A 26269-nucleotide genomic window follows, 5' to 3' on the forward strand; every position below is an offset into this window, starting at 1 on the left:
TCACCTGATCTTGCGCCCTCAGATTTTCACCTTTTCCGCTCTCAATCGAACAACCTTCAATGAACTTCCTTTCCGGATGCAAATGCGCTCCGCACATGGCTTGACGACTTCTTTAACTCAAAACCACGCGATTTCTACAGGCGTGGAATCGAAAAACTATTCCAGCGTTGGCAGACTGTTGTAAATAGTGAAGGAGAATATATTATTGATGATTAACTTCTCTCTTATGTGTATCTGATATGTTTAATAAACTTATGAAAAATCGCTACGGAATTATGCACCAACCTAATATAACTGCTATTCAACCAATGACAGAGGTCTTATTCCACACTTGTTTGAAGCTGCGCTGGGATAGAATGCTTCAGACCGCCCAACTTCAAGAAACTTGGAATGAGACGTTGGCTGAATAACAATTATACTTCTCTCCTCCTCTGCCGGCACTGTTTACATCTCCTGTCAGTAATTATGGAGCGAAGTATAGTGTAGTGTTGACGTAGTTATCGAGACTCTTGCTTCGAGGAATGCTCGGAGGAGGTTTCAAAACCTGCTTGAGTCAGTTTGTATAACCGAGTCACTATCTTCTCCAATAATTAAATTCATTATTAAGTTTTTCATAATAATAATATTCGATATTCTTGGCGCTAGCCAAGACATTACCATCAACTTCTCATACACAGTGTGTTCAAAAAGTATAAAATATGATTCATAACTTCTTAAATTTTAACTTCAGAAAAAAAAGTTTTATAACTTGTAACTTGTAACTTTTATAACTTATAACTCGTAACTTAAAAGTTGTGGGAGAAAAACCATACAATATGATGCCAGTGTGCGAAAAAAGTTAGTTATTCAGGTCAGACAGTGAACTTTATTTTTTTAAACAACGCCCTATACTAAAATTTACATATTCCGAATCTTCTATTAAATTTTACGTATGAATGATTAGAAATTTTACCCATTCAACTGTGTCATGTCTTAACTATTTATTAAACTTATTTCATTGTCTTCAAACTTGAGACAAATAAGTATGTAAAATCATGTTGAATGGGCCAAAAAACTAATGAAAACTGTTCATTGTTGGTTAATGTTAGTGTTTTGTTTAATTTCATGGCCTACTACTCTACATGATTGTAGATATGAGATGGAACAAATCAATCATGTAACTGTGAGAAAGCCAATGGACTGTTTTCGTGATAGACTGGGACATTGTGAATGGTTCTCATTTTGAGAATCTGCTGTAAAGTTTGGTTAGTCATAGTGTTTTCGTTTTGTTTAGTTTTGTAGTCTACTCAACATGATTTTACACACTCATTGTCGCAAGTTTGAAGTCCTCGAAATAAGTTTAATAAATAGTAAACAGATATGAAACGGGTGTATGGGTAAAATGTCTACCTATTCATACTTATAATTACGGAATATATAAATTTTAATATAGGTGCCATAAGAAAAATAAAGTTTACTGTCACATTCTGTATTCTTGAATAACTAATTTTTTTCGAACACTGGTATCATATTGTATGATTTATCTCCATATGTGTTTGTGTGATATATATATATATATATATATATATATATATATATATATATATATATATATATATATATAGTAAAATTGATATTTAATAAGTTATGAATAATATTCCATACTTTTTTAACACTCTGTATTGCAATTTCTCCATGAGCGGATAGCTTTTTCAAATTAAATCAATTACTGATGAGACTCAACGAAGCAACTATGATCGATTCATGTATGCTCTTGAGTTGAGGGGCAAGGATAAGTGAGTTGCCATGGCAACTGACACGATACAAAGTATTAATTTTGCGTCAACTAGCATGAAGCACAGAAACGTGGGCAGTCGTAGAAGTAACGTTACTAAAGCGACTTTTTCCCTAGATCTGGCTACTTTTAAGAATTTTTCAGTGACAAAATTAATTGAAGTTTTCATATTGTTTTAATATAATTTAGCGATTTTTAAGTGTAGTTAGCGACATGAATAAAATTGAAGACCTAAGTGCCAAAAATAACTTTATGAGATTTTGATTAAAATACACTACGAAATGCATGTTGAGATATCTCCAACACTGCCTTTCAGTCAGTTACAGCTGAGTTACGACAGGGCATATTCAGGATGATATGCTCTTATGGCTGTTCCTCCCTTAGAATGAATAAAATTAAATTTGAAAAACTTCACCTTTAGAAAGTTAGTCTTCAATTTTCTTAATTTAATAAGTGACTTTTCACTGCTTATTAGCATCTTTTTCACACACTCCGTTGGCAACACTGGTTATAAGTTACTGTACTTGTTTTTTTGAAAGATGGAACATGACAGTTAAGAGGCCGAACTTGAAACTATAGTGCCATGTTGCCAATATGGACTACCACGCTGCCAGCTGATGGAAGCCAGCAATTGTCATGAAGATGGCTGACGTTAAAACATTCATTGACAATTCACGCGGAGGTAAGAAAACAATACAAAAATCGACAGATAATTAAAGATGAAACGTACCAGTGCCAGCATTGTGTGCACAATAAATGTCGCCAAGCGAGCTATTAAGCACTCGCCAAGGGGAAGTGTAAGTTTGGCAACTCAACCACTGTTACCATAGCACAGAGTCGTGCAGATTGGCCCTCCGCGCAGCACTGTCAGTCCTAATGCATAAGCAGCCCAGACCATTGAAGACCAACCCTGCTTGGCGCGGCCGCTTCCTAGCCCGTTGCGGTGGGCTTCGCAGCCCAGCTTAGCCCACCGCACTCCTCAGCACTCGTCTCAGCACTGCAGTGACGCCATCCCACCAGTTGATTGCATTATACTGTTTTCCTGCTTGCGCGCTAGTTGTGCTTTCGCTTGATGTGTGGCATGAGCATAACGGACACAGTACAAAATTAAAATATTTTCCACTGCTGTCGAACACAGATTCAAAAACTGTCCCTATGTTATTTTTTTAATTTTCATCCGACTCTGTATTTTTTAACTTTCTCGCAGCGATTTTCTCCTTCACTACTTTTTCTCTAAAGAGATTGTATTTTAGAATGTATGTTTTAACGGCCAGTGTCTGTGACAAAGTTTTTCCGGGCTGCTATTACACTATCAAAATTTTTTGGCAAAGATCTTTTTATAAAATATATATTATACAATACATGACAGTATAATGGGTTTTCTTTTATAAAATATTTCTATACTGTGAAACAAATATGGCGGCACGCAAATATAACTGGACTGTTGCTACCACAAAAATTCTGACATCGGAGTATGAAGCAAATGAAATGTAAATAAATAATTTTTATAATATAATATTAATATTATATGGGCAAATCCAGAAATGCATATAGAGTTTTAGTTGGGAGGCCGGAGGGAAAAAGATCTTAGGGAAGGCCGAGACGTAGATGGGAGGATAATATTAAAATAGATTTGAGGAAAGTGGGATATGATGATAGAGACTGGATTAATCTTGCACAGGATAGGGACCGATGGCGGGGTTATGTAGGGCGGCAATGAACCTGCGGGTTCGTTAAAAGCCATTTTTAAGTAAATAATATTTTATAATAATTTGTATAACTTTCAAGTCCTCTCATTGTAGCTCTTTCAATAAGTTTTGATGTATACCTCTCTTATCACGTCTTACAATCCATGGTTTAACCCCTGACCAGATATTTATTCATGGTGTTATAAACTTAACGCGTAAATAACAGTATAAACAAATCGTAAACTTAACGCGTAAATATTAGTATCAACAAATCGACGGAACGCGTGTTCATTGTTGTGGAACAAGTGTTAGGAGAGATTTGTTCCTAATTTTAGGTCATGTTTGATAAAATCTTTTGAAAAGATTTTATGTAGTGTAATATACCCCAAATCCTATCTTTTATCAAAGATCTTTGATGTAATACTTTATCATAATATTCTTTGTCAAAGAACTTTGATGTGTAATAGTAGCCTCACAGAGACTGTATTTTCTTTGCGATGCATTATAATTTGGCCTCATCTTGAAAAACAGAAATCAAATGTTTGAAACAGTAGCTGATCGTTGAACGAACCGTACACACAAGCACAAACCCGCGCCAACTCAATTCATAAGTAACTGATAGAAGCGGAAGCTTGGGCTCATGCTTTGATACAAACAAGTTCACCGCACTAAACAGCTCCACAAGCAGTCCGCCGCGACCCGTGCGGTGGTGTAGGGTGACGGCACGGGCTAGTTCCGTGCGACACTGCTTAGCCCGTTGCGGTCAGCGGTGCGCAAGCCCATGGACTTGGACCAATCTGCACGACTCTGCCATAGCAACAGGCCTGCCACGCTATATGACATTCAGTTGTTTTTCCGATCGCAACGCTCCTGTCATGTTCCATCTTTAAAAAAAAAAACAGTATAGTCTGTTCGTAGCGGTACAACTAAAGATTAGCAGACATCACATTGTGTGCATAAATTGTCATTAAATTTGGAGTTTAATTTTAAATTAGCGTACAGGAATGGATGGTGTACTAATTTTAGTACAATATTTTGATATTTTGTGCTTTTATGGTAGTTTCTGGAGCACTGTTGTTAACGTACAATAAATCCCACTAATTATTCAGTATGTAATTTACTTAACTTGAAACTCCATTTTCGCGCTGGAAAGAAAAAGACAAGAAGGATTTATTTTATCACAGTCCAGAGATGTCAACAAGAGCGCAAACGTGCCTCACCGCTCGCATAATATGCGCTGTTCAGAGCCCGTAGGCACGCAGGTCCAAGTCACTGGTGAATTGAAGGTTTGTACATTACACATTGGCGAAGAAGTCGTTCAATAAGTTCCATGCTGACTGGACTCTTGACTTCTTATGTAAGTGAAAAATGAGGTGATATTCTTGTTTGGTATGTGGAAATTGTTTAGTTACAAAGAGAAGCAGTGTCAAACGCCTGAAATTATTAGTCGACCTACAGAATAATATATTCAAATTTTGTTGTTTCTATTCACATTAAAAAGTAGTAACTATATGTGTAGATTTATTGTAGAAGTTCCTTCTCAATGCATTCTATTAATATGTTTACAGAATTAATTACAAACAAAAGGATGTGTTACTAATAGCGTAGACTCGTTTTATGTCAGTTACGAGTTCAAACTCCAAAATTTATCGAATTCGATTTTTTATCTGACATATGTATGCATAGACTATCATCCTGTAAAAAAATTATCCCAAGTCTGAGTTTAAGCCTGTGTTTATTTATACAAGCATTTTATATCAATTGGTATTCATATAGCCTATTGCAAGCCTATATAGTTTCTTTGCTGTCCTGAAAAAAATACTTCAATGGACTTGGCGAGATGTTCGCCAATTCAGGTTTCGTTAGAAAGTATTGACTTCATCATTGATGCACCAGCAAAGATACACTATGATCGTAACGTTCTTCGGGGGTACGAAGATTTTCGGCGCAATTTATTTCTATATTTGGCAGTACATACGTATGTGAGCAATTTTTCTCATCTGTAAACCTCACGAAACCAAAAATAAGATCAGGATTATCAGATGATAATATGCGGGCTATGCTACATCTTGCTTCAGGAAACAACATTTCGCCCGACATAAGAAGGCTGGTGTCGGCAAAAAGCAAGAAATGCACTTCTGAATTCAAGAATTTAAATTTGTTTCTAGAAGTGTGATGTTGATATAATAAGTACATGACATATAAAAGTGACACAACTAAAATAATAGCAATTTTGAGTTAACATTGTAGAAAGGTGCAGAAGATCATGACGCACAAATGGAAGAAACGACACACTTCTACTTCCAATATTAGCGGATAGAGAACATTTGTGTCACTTTTCTTTTGGGCAGGATTTGCATGCCCTGAGTATGGAAAAGTGAGTTCCACGACATTTTTTAAATTGTGACATTCTTTTCTGTGGAATTGAGTAACTTTTTACATTTTTAATAGTCATAAGTAGACTTCGTTGAATTGCCACACGCAGCATGCTATCAGGTTGCCGATGTATGGTAGTATAGAGGAGGTGGGCGACCGCCCGGTCTCGAGGTATAAGCAGTTCATGTTAAGAGATGTGACCGGTCCAAATAGATAGAGCAGCTACAGCTAATGTATACCTATGTAAGCACTTGTTTTTGCATTACTGTGGTTGGAATAGTCAAAGCTTAACATTTTTTCAGTGCAGACAAGAATTCAATCAAACATACTACAATGAGTGTTGCTGTTCCAAACAATTGCCCCTGGAATACCCTTACCCCGCAGCTAGTCTTAACTGGTTGGAAAACGTGGTTGGATGCTGTTAATTATTATGCAGAACATTACGGCAAAATAATGGAGGTAATTAATGCATTGGATAGCACAGACAGTTCCGCTGTTGCAGCTGTAAAATCATTACTTTCTGAACAGCTATTGGAAGATATTCTGTTCATTGATTCTGATTTTAAAATCGTGTCCAAAAGCATCACCCTGTTAGAATCGTCTAAACTACAACTCTCAGAAGCTCTTAATATAGTGGATAAAGTATCACAAACCGTTGTCCAAAATAGCAATTCACTAATTTCAGAAAAAGTGAAATGTAAGTTAAGAAACATTATTACTAAAAATTCTGCCTATTCATAACTTCGTATTATAAACGATGTACTATCAGGTCACGACAAGACGTCTGAAGTTGGTGTACTAAAAAGTAGTGACTTTCCGTTCTTAAAATATGCACCTATTACATCGTGTGATGTCGAATGTACATTTTCCCAATACAAAAACTGTTTAAGTAACCATCGGAGGAGGTTCACTTTGCAGTCGCTCAAAATGTACGTAACTCTTTACTGCAATGAACATATCAAGGATGATGCGAGTATATTACATTAAATTTTAAGCGTTAATATATCTCACTACAAAATAATTGTGTATTTACATGTTTAGACATTTCTTACTTCAATGATCATTCAATATATTTCTTGAATGCAGGATACAGGTTTTATTGTAACCGCAGCATACTGCTCAGTGTTTACATGAGAGGCATATTCCATCCGTTGCACGTCCCCTTCTCATACAGTCTATACCGCGTGCGCAGTAAACCTTACGATTCTCGTGGCAATTCCACGAAGTCTAGTCATAAGTAAAAAAAGTATCGTTTTTAATTGTTCAGATTAAAAACATAATTTCCTTCCGTTCTTAGTACTATTTTTAGTTATGACACTCTTCATCTGGGTACGACGGCCTGGATGACAGCTTTAGAATCGGATAGTATAACACAGTGATTGAAATATGACAGTCTGCAGATTAATTGTTTTAAAGCGGTGAGGATGGCCGGTATTTCTCCATCAAATGCAGTTTTGTTGCAGCAAGTATCGTGTAGAGAGAAAATAATTCACAGTGGACGCCCGCACCAGCAGATCCTTTTGTACAAAGTTTTTAACCTTCTGTATATAACTTACGTGTACTGTAGCCATTGGCTTCGGGGATATCTTGTGTTTATTGTTTCCAAGGCAGACATTCTGATTGAGTATATCTGGGGAAGCTGTATTCTTACTACATTGTTCGATTAAATCTAATTGACTCTTGCGGGGACACATCAGAAGGGAATTCTAAGGTAGTAGTAGCTGTTCACTTTGACTAGGAATGTCAAATTTTTCTCTTTCTTTTCGTGTCATTTGAAGGAAACCTTCCTGTGTTTTTAAGCGTCTGTTTCCAAAATCCTGGGAAAAATGTCACTCCAGTCAATTAATCTCATTAGTCATTAGACTTGTCACAAGGAAATAGTCGAATTACATGCAGAATTAGATTTATACAAAGCTATAGTAATTTTATTTCGTTATCTGCATTCCAGTTCAATTCGTCCACAGCACAAAGTTCAACATACAGAAAGTCCACTACAAAAATGTCCACAACTAAAATGTCCAATAAAAAAAGTCACTAGTCAAAATGTCCAATATGCAGAAATGTCCACAAATCAATATGTTCAATATACAGTATAGAATTGTCGACAAGTAAAAATGTCCAATAAATAAAAAGTCCACAAATAAAAATGTCAAATATAGGCTACAGAAATGTCAAGTCAAAATGTCTTTTTTTTTTATTGGGTTATTTTACGACGCTGTATCAACATCTAGGTTGTTTAGCGTCTGAATGACATGAAGGTGATAATGCAGGTGAAATGAGTCCGGGGTCCAGCACCGAAAGTTACCCAGCATTTGCTCGTATTGGGTTGAGGGAAAACCCCGGAAAAAAACTTCAACCAGGTAACTTGCCCCGACCGGGATTCGAACCCGGGCCACCTGGTTTCACAGCCAGACGCGCTGACCGTTACTCCACAGGTGTGGACTTCAAAATGTCCAATATAACGTTATGTACAGAGAAGATTATTCAACAGTCTGTTTGGAGAGCCTCATTCGTTAAATACCATCTCGCTATCACCAATTCCATCGACGCCAAATAACCCAGTAGTTGATACAGCATCGTTAAATAACCAAATAAAAAACCCGTTACGAGATGGTCATAGGACCATTTAATGTAGTGGAAGGTCTTCACTTTAGATTTAAAAAAATTGTCCATCATGTCAGTAGTAGAGATGAACAAAACTAACTGCCGCTCTCGCTCGCTGTGTTCGTTACACTTGTCTTTCGAGTCTCGTCTCGAAACTCTCGTGCGCTTCGAGTCTTGCTCATCATTCTCGAAATAGCATTTGGTCGACGTGGAAATATTTCTTAACTTTAAATAATATACATAAATGAAATAAATAACATTAGAGAAGTTTAATTACGACAAAAAAAAAAACAAAACAGTAGGCCTATCTTAGTTACAATTAATCTTTACGTAGTATCATAGGGTGCTATTCATAGACATTTCGCTAGCCCCACTACGAGCGTGCTAAACAGGATTCATATCATATCATATCGCTGACACTGGTTTATGAGTACGAAAAACGTTAGTTCGCTGATCATCCACCGAAAGCCCGCGCTAAGAATGTCTATGAATACGGCCCTTAGTCATCAAAATGTTCTGGTTCTATTATCAGCTATTACCTATGTTATATAAATAGAAAAAAAAGACAATTCTCAAATACGTTTGCATTTCTAAGAAATAAAACATAACGTTCCCTATATTTTTTTTTGTTTGAGATTGTACACTTGATCTCAAACTAACGAAAAAAAATCCTAGCCTTTTAATGAAAGCCTAGTAATTAAATAAAGATTAGGGAACGGATTATTACACACTGAAAGATAGAGCTGATGTTTCAAATAGGCTACTTGATTGTTTACACATATATAAAAGTTTCTGAAACAGATAAAAAGTTCAGTCTGGTTTGTGAGTATAAATAACTGTGACGATTCAAGGCTCCTTGATGTTCGAGAGTTGACCACTCCCGATGTCTTGAAACACTCACAAGCAGTCTTTACATCAACGACGCGACGTAGACAACATTGTCGTGCGGGTTTTCGGCTTTGCGGGCGCTATTAGTCTTGCTTGCTCGATCGTTGTTCAACTATAGTCAGTAGGCCTATTTGGAGATTTATAAAAAACATAATACAAAAACAGAATGAGACAGAGGATAACGTAACGTAATCCAAATTCCCTATGATCACATAAACGTAAGACACCCCCTAAACAAGAAATATATTACAAATCAAAGGCGAATTGTAAGGAGTATATATTCAATATAGGCTAAGGACAATAGTTGTAACTTTAGCTTACATTTTATTGTTAAATAATTTATTTAAATTTGATAAATATTGTTCTGGACATTCATGATATCGTACGTGTAATAACTCCGGACATTTTTTATAGTGGCCATTTAATGACTGTGAACATATTTGGTACTGGACATTTAATGAGAATGGACATTTAAGATTATGGCCATTTTTTCAATGTGGACATATTTTATACTGGACATTACAAGACTGTGGACATTTTTGATAACAGACACTAAAGATGATTAACATTTTTACAATGGACATTTCACAGTGGGCTAATTGAATGATAAATGATAATCGATCATCTGACATCTCAGACCCATGTCCCATGTTATGATGATGATGATGATGATGTGATGATGATGATGTGATGATGATGATGATGATGATGATGATGATGATGATGATGATGATGATGATGATGATGCGGAGGAGGAGAAGGAGGAAGACAAAAGAAGATAATAAAAGGGAAGATGGAGGCCAGACTGAAATCGAAGAGATCTTTAGAAATGTGTTAAAGACGAAAGCACAATTCGTTACCTGCGAAATTTGTCCCAATCAAACCACGGCGGCAGTTCCAGTAGATGTGTTGTGTCTGCCGGTGCCTGTGCGCCATCTTCTAATAGGAACTTGAACTCATTAGCTACACATACGACTGTCTTGGAGCTGCTGCCATCTGTTCGAAACAAAATACATTATGTAAGAATCTCGTTTATTGCTGTTCCTGCCATCTGTGCTTATTACTGTCTACCTACAAGTTGGTTATGGTGTGACGTGAGAAGTGAAAGTAGGATAGAAAACGGTTAATATGAGCGTTTTCTTTTTCTATTTGTTTATATAAAAATTTCCGCTAGGCATTGCATATTAAATAGCGCTAAGTGAATAGTTAGATTGTATTTGCAATTGGTTCAACAAAGAGAAACGCACATCGATTCACAGACTCAAATCACGAAACTATGGTACAGTACATGATTTTGACCTGGTGATGCAAGGATCATCTGTGCCAGAGATAGGAAAGTACCGGTACTCGTAGCTATATTTTTTCATATAATGATATGAAGTTCCTAAATACAACAGCAGGCCAAACATACTAAATAGGAAAGAAAGCACAGTCATTCTTCATTAATAAAAAAATGTGAACACTTCTATATGTCACGTATCTATCGCGCAGGACTTGGAAATAAAAAGTATTTTTAGTTATGTGATTCTTTACTTTTTTAACAGTTTTTTTATTAATCTTAGTTTGAATTTAAATAAAGGATCAGGGATTACTACAAACTTCATTGTTTACTAATTCTTTGTGGCTACTGTCTTATTTTAAATTATTTAGTGTAAGCTTTTGAAAGATTATTCTCGACAAAAATGAATAAACGATTGAAATAATGGAGGATATGAGAAAAGGTACGCGAACACGATTCCTTGCGAGGAAAATTGTGTCTATGCGAGCTGCAAGCCTGGCCACTTGTCTGCAGTGTCGGGCGTTGCATATGGTAGCAGGTTTGCGCTACCATCAAAATTTTCCTCGTAAAACGTTTTAATTTTTGTTTGTGACTGCTAATATTTTTAAATGTATCATTTATTACCTTTAAATTTAAATAAGTTTTAATCTGACTGGCGTCTATGGGCTCTCAATTGTGACGAGAACTTCATCGTTTGTAGAAGAAGTTTTGTTGGCTACTTAAAAAAGACGATACTTTGGCTTATGCGGGGGTTGAGAGGCGCGACGGGAGGGATACGTGGTTTAATTTCCGTAAGCCCAATGCTGTATATTATACATAAAAACATTCATTGCGGAGTTTGACTCAAGTGTAAAGAGGTCAGTATCCATCTCTTATATATGCATCCAACTGGACTACGATAGTACGTAACGTTACCAAAACAAACTAATTATTATCAATCGGTCACTATTTCATTCAGAATTCAATGCACACTAGTGTCCTGCAATGTTCGAACATGAGACAGGCAACCAAGACATTAAACATTTCGTCTTATTTCATGTGGAAAACTAATCGCAAGATATGTGCTAAAATTCTTGAAGTATTAGAACATGAGTGAAGGAGAGCAAATATTTTATAACATAGTGGAACAAACACGACTTACCTCCTCCTGCAAAGCGAACATCGGCGAGTATCGAATTTCACCATACTCGACAAACTTGAACCGAACATAACGCCTGTAATGCATGACGCTAGTTCACACACACACCCACCAGTGGCGGTTATTCAAGTGAAGTACATGAAGGCCACCTTCACCCCTTTTTTCGTGCTTTAATAAAATATATTTTATCAATAAATTAAAATAAAATGAATCCTTCACTAAACCATATTTTGCTCTATTTTTTAATATCTTGTTCGGCTTAATCCGCTCAGTTAACGTTCACTGCAGCATTTCACATGAACCCCTCACCAACCAGGCCACGTGGCTAGTAGACCAGCTGAAGGTCCGAATGAGACTTTCCTTTTGGCCTTCAGTAAACACATCCGGTTGCCATGACAACGAGTTGCTTACTATGAATTACCGGTCCCTTTTGCGAGGCTATTATGAGGGTCTGTGGAGCAGGCATTCATCTCCTTTCTCTATTCTTGAAAGACAGAATCTCTCTCTCGTCCAAACATTGGATCACGGTGGCAAACTGTAATATTTTGCAACTAAATAAGAAAACATAAAATATTCTACAAAGAAGTTAAATATTGTTTAAATTTAGCATATAACGTATATATTTTGGTATTTTTTAACGTTAGCATCTCTTGAATATTGCGTTTTGTATGGATTTTGAAATAATTTGAGTACCCTGTAATAAAGAAAGTTGGCATAACATTTGAAACTACGTTGTACATTTGACCCGCGCTGACCAACGATTTCGCTTTACGTATTCTTTGTTGTGATAAGTGCAGCGAAGTGTGAAGGTGTTACTGCGTGTATTAATGCGATGAAAACTTGAATTCGTTAAACGATTAAGTGTGTAATCTTTTGGAGACACCGTTCTCTCGTTGGTGTGCAGAAGATAAGCAAGATATTTTAAAATACCGCAGAACAAGTCACATTAATATAACTATGAAAAAAGTGAAAAGTGGTGGTCGGTCATACAATATTCAGTTTCAAGATTCGTAGTATACCGATTGCAACTGGTTATGCGGGAGTCACTAAAACGAGAAGTTATATTGTTGGCCTTGTCTTCTTCTGGGGAACAAGAAACCCGCTTGGAATTCAACTGGATTTTGCGATTTCAGAAATGTCAATCGCGGTCTTTACAGCCATGCAGATTCAGCTGAACACATTAAATGTATTTTGCAATTAAAGGCCCTGCAGAAGAACATGAACACCATTGCGGATGCACTAAAGGAAAGTTATAGGTTATACGTAAGTCAATTTAATGAAAACGTATGCTTAAATAGACTGGTAATGCACACCGCAATCGATACGGTATTGTTTCTAAGCAAGCAGGAGTTGGCTTTTCGCGGTCATGATGAGAGTATTTCGTCACAGAACAGGGGGAATTTCAAAGAATTATTGGCTCTCATTTCATTGGCCCTATGAAAATTAGAAATCACTATGAAAAAATTAGACTTGTTCTTTCTGGGAAATCTAAAACGATTCAAAATGAAATAATTGATTGTATTTCTGAATGCATCAATGAACTTGTAAGAGATGAAATTACTAGTGCCCCTTTCTTTTCCGTTCAAGTGTAAGTTTTCTGTTCAACAGAATACTGCTTTGATTTAATTGTAGCTACTGATTTTACTGGATAGGTAAGCTTATATCGGAAGTTGCATGTTCCGAAGTTGATTTAAAATATGAATACAGTTTACGATTAAGATTGTGATTTTGAATTTTGTTATGGGTCCTATTTCTTGTGTACTCTTTTAATTTGATGTGTTGTATAAAATGTGTTAGATTTTGTCTTTTTTATGTCATGGGGACTTGTGGTTGTTTTATTATGTTGTGGTATGTATTGTGCGGAAGTTTTGCTGGGACAGTGAATTCTTCGGGATTAAGGGGACGTAGCTTCCGAAAATGTTGAAAATTTGTTTATTTTATATGCTGTGCTTTTCATAAAACTTAAGAAAATGATGAATATATTACATTAATTCAATATGACCATCGTATAGGTTACAAAAGCATTCGCGACGTCACGGCTATATAACGATTCCAGGAAATTACCTAGAATTCTATTGACCTTCACCTAATTTATCCGGCACGAGCCGCCACTGACACCCACACGAAACTTGATCTACTTCTGGAATGTGCAAGGACCATACTTACTGGAGAAAATATAAGAAATGCCGCCACAATTCACCAGCAGTCATGTTACATCGATATGCTGAAGAAAGACAGTTTTGTTTTCTGCTTCTCTTTTTTCCATTAAGTGTTGCCACATGCTGATATGCTATATAATCAGCTACAAATGTGATATTTGAGCTAGCTGTATTTGAATCCAATTTGAATCCTTTGAGAGAGAAACATTTAATGTTAGAAGCAGAGTAGATGAACTGTGCCAGATTCCAGAGGAATGTACGTGCAAAAGAAAGACAGATGAAGACGAAAGCTCTGGAAGGCAAAGGGAAACCAAAGAAATTTGCGACGTGATCAAAATGCCCTGAAGAGATTCTCTCCCTCCCATTAGTATGTAATTTCTCCGGACGCACCGCAGCCTTAGGCTTATTATGCTACCTATGTTAATATTCCACGAGATACGTATGTACGTACGTGCGTTCTTCCAACTGGAGAAAAGATCAACAAGAAATCACAATGGTAATGAAAATTATAACGCTGTTATGTTGAGGCGGGTTTGTTTACAAGTTACAAGTCAGACAATGACCCAGGCGTGTTATCAACCTCAAGGCCGAGCGGACACGAGACACACGCCGCGCGCCAAGACCTCAAGGCCGTCTTCCTGCAACTGTGACCCAGGCCAGGAAGTGCAGCCGGCCCGACGAGGCTGGCGGGCGGGATTTCTCCGAGCACAGTCTTGAGTCTAGCCCTAGATCATATATACTAACAGATAGCTCTTTTATATAGGCTTTAGGGTTTGCAGTCGAGGCCGGCTTGATGTAGTTCAATAATCGTCAACAGATGGCACAATGACCAACACCATCACCAGAGTCCGTGGATATACAGAGTAGCGCAATCACCGAGTCGGCCGCCATTGTTAGTCCTTTTCAACACGCTAGGGATAGGAATATTTGAAGTAAAACTCAGATATTTTTAATTTGAAGGGCAAAAACGTCTAAAGGATCTTCTCACATTATAGGACATAATTGTCAGTCAACATACTAATTTAAAAAAAAAAACTTCATTTGATAATTATAATAGCATAAATATACATTTAAGTGTTCAATACACTCCTTCATAAACGTCACAGTTGCAGGTATTACAGCAACAAGAACTTAATAAATTATAAGTAACAAATTAAAACAACAATGTTTCAAATAAAATAACAATAAATCTAAACATTTGCAACTACATTCCTCGTGCGAACTCTCCGGCTTCCACATACTCGTATAAGGGGACACTATAATGAAACTTCGCGAAGTTTATTAGTATTAAGAGTTCACAACAGTGAAATCCATAACTACTATACTTACGAAGCTAGATTCATCAAACTTTTATCACTGATATATCTGCTTAATAGTGACAAGTGTACAAAATTGCATCCGCCTACGATACGTGGTTTGCATTTTATTAATTATTTTATTAAAATATTGAACCGCTTTATATAAAAAGTCGCTTGCACTACAATTGACATTATTCTTAAGTGATTTTCACTTATATGGATCCTTACATACATGGAATCAAAGCTTACTATAAGGTTTGGCTGTAAAATTAATCAGTAAATTACTAGAATTTTTTATTATATAAAAAAATAAAAAATTAATAACCATAAAATTTCCTAATAATTTACCCATTCGTGTACAGAAAATTCCAATAGTAATGTTTGTTCCAATGTATATAAAGAATCATATAAGTGAATATCAATTAAAAATAATGTAAATTGTGACGCAAGGGACTTTTTGTATAAAGCAATACACTATATAATTAAGTTATTAATAAAGTGCAAACCACTTATCATAGAGACGAAAGTTTGTACATGCGTTATTATCAACCAGATATACTACTGATAAACATTTTGTGAATTTAGCTTTAAAAATATGGAAATTAGTAATTTCAGTATAATCTCTCCAAGGATACACTGACGTGAGGTTTTATCATTTTTGGTCAAAAAATCGTTTCTTTGTTTTTACCTTTAACAATTCATTTTTGGTCTAAATATGCCCTCTGCCAATTTTCATGACCATACGACCGGTCTATCAGCTATTTAGGGTCACGTTTTTAAAAGGCTGCGGGCTCTGACTGTTAATTTAAATACTCCGTCCACGACCTCCACTCTGAATTCTGTGACCATTTTGGAAATTACGCTCTATTTCATACATTATTTATTATATTAGATTTTCGATTGAGCCAGTCTAGCTTCTCGACTTCTCGAAATATTTCTTCATAGAATCCAACAGGTGTTAGGACTACTTCAAAGGCTGATTTCCTTTAAAAGATATTCAGTTGCAAAAGAGAGCACAACTCTTGTCTAAAGGAAAATTCCACTTGTTGCTAGTAGCCATAGCAACGTGTTTTCCATGCTTGGTTTTTGTTTGTGATACAAGAAATATTTGCAAGTTTTTAACAGTTTTATTGTTAGTGTTATAATAGTGTCTACAGTCTATAGTGATTTGTAAATAATATTGATCTATTATAGTGTTTTCATAAGTTTACATAGTTTTTTTAGTCACCTTTATTTACTAGTGTAGGTTAGGTGTGCACAGCGTGATAGTGTATATAAGGGTAAGTTCTGTATATAATATGCTAGTCTATATGTTTCAAAATGCCTAGAAAATAAAAAAGACAGAGACTTGGTTCATTATTATCATCCAAAACTTTGAAGTGAATTTTCTCCACTTTAATTTACTGTAAATTTTGCATTGCTAAAAATTCTACTCTTTCTACGGATTTTGTACTACGTGCATAATTTTTTGTAGTTTTTTTTAATTTATTTATTTGATGTCGTTTTAGCTTAGGAAGTCATATCGCAAAAATACATAAACAATTCTTACAGTTTACATAGAGTTTACTGTATTACAATAATCATTAGAGGAATTTTTGAATATGTTCTTAACAAAACTTACTATCAGGATTATACCTAACATTCATTGTTGCTGTTGCTTAGCCAAATGTCCGAAGACATGTTTGAATCTCATAAGTACCACCAATAAGGCATCATTCAAGAGACAACTAGGCCAGGAGATAATGGGGTAGGGTGGCCAGTTATTTTCTCCCTCCAATGCATACTTCGCCGATTAGCTACATATTCTACTAATTAGACTTCATATGCATACGAACAGTTGTTCTTCCTCTGACACATATCGTCAAGTGAGATGTACTGCCTGATAATATATATGCATATCAGTCAGAATATCAATAAAAGGTATTTTAATACTATTTTTTTTGCTCTCGAGTTGAATTTTTTTTCCGTTTTTATACTTTTAGTGCATTAAATATTTTAAATTATTTTTTAGTAAATTAAAAGGAAAATTGTATAGTAAGTTTTGTTTCTGAAGGTCTGACAAGTATGTAGAAAAAATTTGGCCATAATAGCAGCAATTTTTGAAAACCTAAATTTACACAATTTAAAATTACAAATTAAAAGTACAAAATTTCAGAGATCTACCTAGAATAATTTAGAAAACTGAAATTTCACATCAGTCTAACTTTAATAGGGTTTCTAGTTTCTACGGTCTCTGCAATTTCCAATCGAGCCAAACAATACAATCTTGTCTCAAGAATGAATTCAGAACTTCACAAATATATTATGTCATTCTTGCAAATAGCAAATAGGATAAAATTCAGAAATGCTTGATTTGAAAGGGAGAAAACGGTAAAAATTTGACACTGATCCTAATTGGTACGTGATTTTCATTTGTTTTATATAGAAATATCATTGCTGAAACAACTTAAATTCTAGATTAGTTTTATAAAAATATTTTGGGGCCCAATTTTTGAAAAAATAAATATCAAAATACAGTCATTCTTTAATCTCACAATGTATGCTCGCTTAGGTAGCGGATCGTTCCTTTTTATATTTATAGTCACTTCTTTCCTTTTTCCTTATTTCTTTCACCTTGTCACAGAGAAAACAAATGTACGCTTTTTTCAGTTCTCTGTGAACAGTTCTGAACACAGCAGCATTGCATTTTTTTGCACTTAAATTACATTCTTTCCCTATGCAACTGTATACTGCATAGCGCGCGCTGGACTAACAATGGCGGATTTGTCGGCATTTGCCGGCTCAAACGATTGCGGTACTCTGGATATCCACGGACTCTGCACCATCACGAGACACGAACTCTAAATCGATTATTTCTTACTTACGAGATAATCTCGGTATGTATTGTCGACAACTGATGACCATGGATAAATATTATTGGCCTATATGACCTTGGCAACTTGGCAAGTTCGGAACGAGGCAGCTATTTATAGTTGTCACGTGGGCGAAGCGAAGAGATAAGATAAAGTACGCCTTTGTATTGAATGTAATTCAGAATCTCTGCCAGTCTGCCAGGCAAAGCCAATGTACCGGTAAACGGAATATGTAGACCATGTTGTAATGGTACCGTATCGGGCGGCAATAATATGATTCGTTATCTCTTCTGTTTTTATATATTTGTCGTGAATATTATTTATATTATCAACTGAGTGTATAACATAATTTATCCGTTAATTGATATTTTATTAATGATAAATCCAAAGAACAATGGGAAATAAGGGACTAAACACTGAAAAATAAATAAATTAAGAGAATTTGACGTTCATGATTATAATGTTGTCGGGGTTTTGTTATACTTTACTTTGAATTATTTTAACTTGTACCACAAAAGCCTATGAAAATTAATGTTAACATTACCTATTTAGTTATGATAGTAGTATATTGGAAAATTTGTGCATATAGCCTGATTACAATATATAAATAATACTATCCTAACCTAAGCAATAGTAGTCTTGTTTATTTCATACATGTTTGTATAATTATACAAACACAAGAATAATCTAGTTTGCAGCCTGTGATGTCTCGTTTGCAGTATTATATAATATACATATTACGATATTTACTAGGTACTTTAACAATATATAGTTAATAATATTATAAAATATACAGGCCTAATCCATTACCAAGGAATACTCCTTCCCTCACATTTTCAATACTGTTTACCTCAAAAGGCCTTCACACCTTATTAGACACTGGATTAAAAGAGTCATGTTGATGTAGGCCTACAACATTACATTTTTTGTCACTACTCCTGATCCCATTCTAACAGTTTCAGGTTTTGTAATTTGTAACAATACTATCAATACTGATGGGTCATTCCATAGTGACACACATAACATTTTTGAAGTAACTATGATCGTCACAGGATATTTAATTAAATACTTAAGAGTTTATGAAAGAGACATCACTGTCTTTTAACGTAAGCATTCCAAAATATAAACAGAAAATCTTAATGAAAAGGAATAATTAATAATGTAAAAAATATGAAATATTATATGGTGTGACATATGAACATTTTCTTGCCACTTAATTTATTACCAAAATGGAAAATGTTCATATTATTGTGCCAAATGACATAAATAGTTGTTTTCCAAAGAATTAAGACACTTGTGTAGTACTTGTAACTGCTGACGTACTTTAATAAAAATAACAGTGCCATTAACAAATAAAATATTACGAATTATATTGTGACACACGAACATTTCTGCCAAGTTGATTACTATTTTTTTCAGATGCATATCGAGATTTATACACAGTGCCTACAGTTCTTATTATACAAAGCAACACTTGATTACACTAAAATACACATTCAGATTTAAAATGTCCTTGGTTATTTACAACCATATGAAGGGTCCAGGGGAAAAACGTGCTAAGTCCAATTTTATCAATTTTTTGTTTTGGATGCCATGTAATACCTCAGGCAATAGAGATTTCGGTGGTTTAATTGTACAGAGTAAAAACTTGATTAAGACAGAAATATTTGAAAAATGATAACTCAGAGACAATAGAATGTAATGGACCTTGAAACTTTAAACTTGTTCTCCTGTAAAAACAGTAAAATGTGACTTAGCATGTTCTTCCCCTGGACCCTTCATATGTGGTGATATCTCCTGTGTAATATCATGTGATGAATACACCAATATAGGCTATCTACTTTTCCTCCCATTTGTAGTACTTTCCTTTCTTGAACATCACGGAAACTTTAAATTCTTCGCCACCACAAGCTTTTGTAACTTCCTCTGCTTATCTGACGTCTTTTTTAAATTGATTATTTAACGATGTTGTATCAACTACTAGGTTATTTAGCCTCGATGGGATTGGTGATAGTGAAATGATATTTGGCGAGATGAGGTTGAGGATTCGCCATAGATTACAAGACATTCGCATTACAATTGGGGAAAACCTCGGAAAAAACCTCAACCAGGTAACTTGTCCCAATCAGGATTTGAAACCGGGCCCACTCTTTTCACGGTCAGATGTGCCTACCATTACTCCACAGCAGTGGACCGAACATGGGTTATGTACAGTTACCCTTAAAAGGAATGAGACAACTCTTGGTCGTCGGAAGTTAAAGTTCTACAGCGCGGTTCACTCGATATCGACGTAACAATAAATACCATGACATATACAACAAGAATTGTTACAAGGACCACAACAAGGACAAGGACCAGAATAAGAATCACGAAGAAGATAGCGATTTAAGGCCACGATTTCACAACATAGCTCGAGTCACAAAATATCATTGCTTCTCTGTACCGAATGGCAAATGCCTGCTATGGGATCTACATTCTGGACTGCTGCTGTCACTGTCTTGTCTCGGTAGCTCATATAGTAGCGTGTCGGTTCTACTATATAATCGAAACGTCTCTTGTTCGATCCCGGGTAAAACTTTTTTTTATTGAGGTGTAATTAATTTCTTCACAGTTCCTCGACTGTCTAATTTGTCGAAAAATATGGAATAATTTATGCCCAAATTCTGGGTCTTACAAGTGGGCTGAACCTCGTCAAAAAAAAATCTTACTTGGAAGTTAAAAGTATTCTTCCTGAAACAATAATCATAAGAAACAAAACGAGACCTGTTAACTTAAAATCTTGTCCACATGCCATCAGCTTCTATTACAGCTCTAAGTCAATCCGGCATGGATGTCACGAGATTGTGGAACAGGTTCTGATCCTCGGCGAAATCTTCCCAGGTGTCAACAACTTGATTCCACAATTCGTCTCGATTTCGAGGGCGTCGGTGGGCATAGGTGGCTACTCTGTAGTGACATAAACATAGATTATCTCTCAGAACTTTTCCGTAAAAGTAAATTAAATTCACTCCTTGAAACTGGCAACCTTAGTTGTAGCGTAATTTTCCTACCAGCATACAAGCTGAAGTAGCACAGCCATTGATAAAAGTTGTGTACACAGAATTAGACTGAATTTCTATTCGACAGAATCTATAATCAATGCTTTTCTGAACATGATAAACAAATCCTAAGTGTTTCCAATTTCACTGAGCAATTTCAAGTATCTAGTGATTATTTACATTTATGTCTACAATATGAATCTTGGAAAAACGTATATGATACTGGTACTACTGGTATTAAGGGTAAATGTATTGTATCTTTCACTTAATTTCAGAATCACTTCAGTGGATGTTCTCCACTGAATGTTGTGAAAAAATTCAAAAGTAAAAAAAATGTAGATAAAGCAGGGACTTAAAAATCTAATGTATTAAAAAGAAGAATCTCTATGTAATGAGCTGAAATGTAATGATCCTCATGTTCTTAAATACTACAAGAAGTACAGTGTAATTTATAAAAAATAATGAAAGAGGGAAATAGAATACATTTGATTAGAAAAGTACAAAATTCAGATAATGCAATTAAAGCTATTCGGAATATTATTAAAGTTAAACTTGTAGATATTCTAAGAAAGAAAAAATTTTTTCATTAAAACAAGTGATTATAAAGTAGAGGATTCCAAATCTATTGCAAATTCTTTTAACGTCTTATAGTATATGGTACAGAAATATTATTGACAACTTAAACATTAAAGATTTTGCAAAAGATACTGCAATTGGTTACTTAACAGTTGCATTTAATAATTAGTATTAATATATGTAATTAGTCAATAACTGCAACATTGCTTTTTCATTCAATCATAACATGAATAAAATTGAATGCACATTAAATTAAACACTATTGGAAACACGTAGATAAAATAGTTAAAATCAACTGAAGGGGTGAGAGTGAAATAATCCAAAGCCACACTTTTAACAAGAAGTGTTTTGTGCGAGTGCATTTCTTACACATATGGGAAAGCTACTAATAAAATATTTTAATAATTACTCAGCAAATGACATAGCCTAGGACTCTAAACCTTTGTAAAAGTTTGTCTGTGTGGCTTAGGAATATTTTTAAATTTCATTTTAATTGTTAGTTTTTAATATATATGCATTTACATTGTAAATGTGTGTATGTAAATGCATGCACTAGATTAACGTTTATAATATTATAACTTGTAATTTTGTATTGTCTGTGATCAGTTTTAATTTCAGGACTTTGTAAAACTCTATTTAACGTTACTTAACTATTTCAACATTATTTAGAAAAAAAAATCGTTGACATAGACTAAGAATCGAACTCGCTCTCTTCTACACAACAGGCAGAAGTCTTAGCGTCTGAGCTATTGAAACGACACGAAAGCTTTACTTTCTGTGCGGAGTGTCGATCTAGTCATGAAGGTCCATTGTCGATTTTACTACACGATTTACGTATATATTTATATTTTATTTACGTAATATTATCATATGTTTTGCAGTATTTGAAGTGAATTTCGGAACGATGGTAGTAACAAACCAAATAGCCTGCATTTAAATAACTCAATATTCGTTATCTTGTGTATCAGTGCTCTGGTCTCCGATCATGCGCAGTGTCTTACATCTGAGACTTGGGAATATTCAATCGCCTCATCCTTTTCCAGGGAAACTGTACATTAATTCTTTTGACTTTCGGTTAGCTTTCTTAAGAATACGCATAAAGAAATGTAGTGCTTTCCAGGCTATCCTTGTAATATTAGTGACTTATTTCAACCAGTTTGTTACTAAAATATATACAGTACCTAAGTGTTTACTTGTGGCACTGGTGATCCATTTAATTGGTATGTGAGACGAATTTAATTTTGTGTTTTACAGAAGGATACATATTGATTTACTTTTGCTCACATTGATTTTAATTTTATTTCTTGTAGTCCAGTTTTCAGTAACGTCAAGCTAGTTTTGCAAGGTGGTGATATAAGATTTATCACTAATTTTTTCTATATATCATACAGTCATCCACGAATAACCTTGCCTGAGAAGTGGCATTTCTATTCAAATCCTACAATAATTTTCAGTAAATATTTTTCACCGAGAAGCTATTATACATTTAATTTTACTTCTGAGACCAGTGAAATATATGCCAATTTTATTAGAAAGGTGCATGTATAATTATCCAATAGCATGATGTTATCTGCAACAAAAACTAAAGGGCAAGAAAGGAAAGAAGAAAACATTAATGCTGTGGTTCTTAGAGTTCCATTAGAGTTCATTGTCCACTGAAAGTTGTATTTCTCTATTGAAGTGTAAAAGAGAAACTCTCATAAATTATGTCAGAAACAAAGAAAGACACCACCCAAATATGTGGGATAATTAATTTAATAATGTTATTACCGGGACTTGAAAAAAGCAATCATACATAATGGGTGGGGAAAAAATACTTTTTAACCGCGCTTCTATAGTTTGACAATGCTGACTATTCAGAGTTTTGCCTGACAGGTGAGCTACCATAAATTCCTTGAAGTCCTAGTTATTACTGAAGCCAAATGTGTGTCTCTTGTCAAGAGTTCATTTTATTTTACTTGTTAAGACATCATTCATAGACTAGTTACCGCTTTCAGTTTTGATACTAAATACATTGAAATTAATCTATTATTATTCGTCCTATTTATACATTTATATTGAATGATTCGGTCTACCTTCATAACACATCTCATCAACAATACTCGATAAAGAGTTGAATTAGCTTCCATGCTGCGTTGTATTTATTTTATCGTGTTCCTATAGCAGGAATATTAAATAGGAATTCCTTAAAACAGATTTATATTCACTCCTATGCCTTTATATAGAATTCCAGTACATATACTGTATTTCTTAAGATTTCGTTACTTTATAAACAGTATGTTAGTGCAAGAACTCTTTTTTTTCATATTTATGTGTCAATAAATATGCTTGAGACCTCTGTCTCTCTGAATTACTCTTTACTAACTGGAAACATATTCCAAATTTATATTTTAAAAAAGTATTAAAATATCCTCACAATTTAGAGCATAACAATTCCCGAAATAATCATCCTACATTAAGATTAAGATAAAAATGATTCAATCTATCGCTTGTAAAAATACCTTTATGGTCCTAATAAATTAAGAAATAATTTACATCCAACAGGTTTATTTTAAAATGGCCTGCAGTTATTATTTTGAATTTTATTGTACCTCAATAAATTGAGTTAAGGTACAATAAAATTTCATCAAGTTTCAAACAAAGTAATTCCATCTTTCCAACAGGGGGGCAATAAATACTTAAAGTAATGCTAAACTCGAAAAACTTATTGATGCAACTTAATTTCATATTCTATACCACTGGCACCAAAAAAAAAAGTGTCCTATTGTTCATACTGATTCAAGATGAATAGTTTATTAGGGTTTGTCCATTCCACTTTTTTTATTGTCCTTCCCATTTCTATTTCTCTCATTTTTAGTAGGTACTTCACATGTAGTATATGTTTTACTTTAATACATATAATGACCATGAAGATATTTGGATATGTCTTACAAAATTCTTGCTGAAGACCAATGTGGTAACATTCTGCCGCATCTGTAGTTTGTACATTTTGAAATTTTCGTGCTTCAGCTCAGAATTCAGGCGGGGGGAGGGGAGGTTGATGTGCCAATGTAGTTTTCCAGAATATAATAATATTCAAAACATTCTCTAATAGGAGGGGCCTCTGATATTAGCTCTGCAAAAAATCTGATACTGGTACTTCTGTTGCTGGTAAATAAGAAAGAACGAAATATAAAAATTTTTAACCACTTTCGAATTTCAGGTGCTTTGTGTCTCAGCTGCTGGTTTGATATATTGTTTGTTTCCTTTAATTTTCCAGAGCAAAAACTGTCCTAAGCGAAATTTACACTCTGTAATTTTAACACTGGGGACATTTATTTTGGTAGCATTGTGTGATGCTATTTCATAATATAACAAGAGTTTTGAAATGATTAACTGCTAACTACTACCTGGGTGAAAGTAGCACTGAAGCGGTTCCTGTGATTTCTGAAGTGAAAACCGTTCAATTTATAAGGAATTTTTTTGTGGAGATGCAGTTGATTGTATATGCAAGGTGTAAAAGTGCCTAAACTAACTGACCCCAGTGCTGTCATGGAGGCCACACGAGGCCATATATCGTATGGAACCTACAATTTTTTTTAATTAATCGTATGGGGAAATGAAAATTTTGTCTGTAAGGAGCCATACGGCATATGGGTGCCTAAGTTTTGTGCGTGGAGATCTATACAGATCTTAGATCATCTCTTGCTGTTCCTACTGTACCTACCGGTATTTTGTTTGATGTTCATAAACAAAAATTATCCACCTCTTTTCAGCACTGGGATCCAGAATTATATAAAATAATGGTTGAAAAACGAGAAGTGCTGCAAATATACACTCCAGGATTCATCGAGACAAGTGTGCATCAATGGTGGTGCTACATGGTGTATTCTTTAAATCAAACTTGTACAATTAAATTGCAAAGCAAAACAATTTTACTTCCTCTTTAATATTAAAAAAAATAATTAAATGACAATTGGAGAGATAGAGAGAGGAGAGTAAAATATATTTCAAGGGAGAAAACAAGGGGTGGGGTGCATGGCCAAGAAAAAAATTACCATGACAGCACTGACCAAACCTAACCTGTTACAGACTCATGCATGCAAGCTGAAGAAGCTGAGTATGAAGGAAACTACCTCAGCGCTAATCAAGATTTTCAGGTATAACTCCCTGCAAAGTTGATTTGAATAATTTCTAGGGAAAAATTGTTCCGGGGCCGGGCATCGAACCTGGGACCTTTGGTTTAACGTACCAATGCTCTACCAACTGAGCTACCCGGGAACTCTACCCGGTACCGATATATTTCAAATATTTCAAGGGAGAAAACAAGGGGTGGGATGCATGGCATGGTGGAGCGCTAGTTTAATTCTTATAGATGAACTATATATATATATATATATATATATATATATATATATATATATATATAAAGAACTTCAAGTGTCAATATTGTCTCAAAGGTTTCTGTGTAACAAACTTCATTTAGAAATGTCCATCTGCGATTATGTTAACTGCAGAAGAAGGAAGAAATATTGTCGTAATATGAAGTTACTCAAATTTTCAATTAAGGACAAGGAAAGGCTACAACAATTATTTTTGATTTTACCCTTATAAATTGAA

General features: G+C 34.8%; 1 protein-coding gene across 8 annotated transcripts in view; it reads right to left on the reverse strand.

Moving 5' to 3' along the window:
- Positions 1-26269, reverse strand: part of LOC138699385 (uncharacterized) — a 206452-nt gene that overhangs the window by 22044 nt on the left and 158139 nt on the right. For 5 of the 8 annotated variants that reach the window (XM_069825236.1, XM_069825227.1, XM_069825246.1 and 2 more), the window contains one exon: positions 10191-10326. In XM_069825236.1, the coding sequence (XP_069681337.1) occupies positions 10191-10326 (136 nt within the window). Of the gene's footprint in view, positions 1-10190; positions 10327-20819; positions 21003-26269 lie in introns of all 8 variants that reach the window. The other 3 variants (XM_069825264.1, XM_069825269.1, XM_069825255.1) reach the window with 1 other exon arrangement.

The sequence above is a fragment of the Periplaneta americana genome, chromosome 1, assembly GCF_040183065.1.
Source record: "Periplaneta americana isolate PAMFEO1 chromosome 1, P.americana_PAMFEO1_priV1, whole genome shotgun sequence".
Taxonomy (NCBI): domain Eukaryota; kingdom Metazoa; phylum Arthropoda; class Insecta; order Blattodea; family Blattidae; genus Periplaneta; species Periplaneta americana.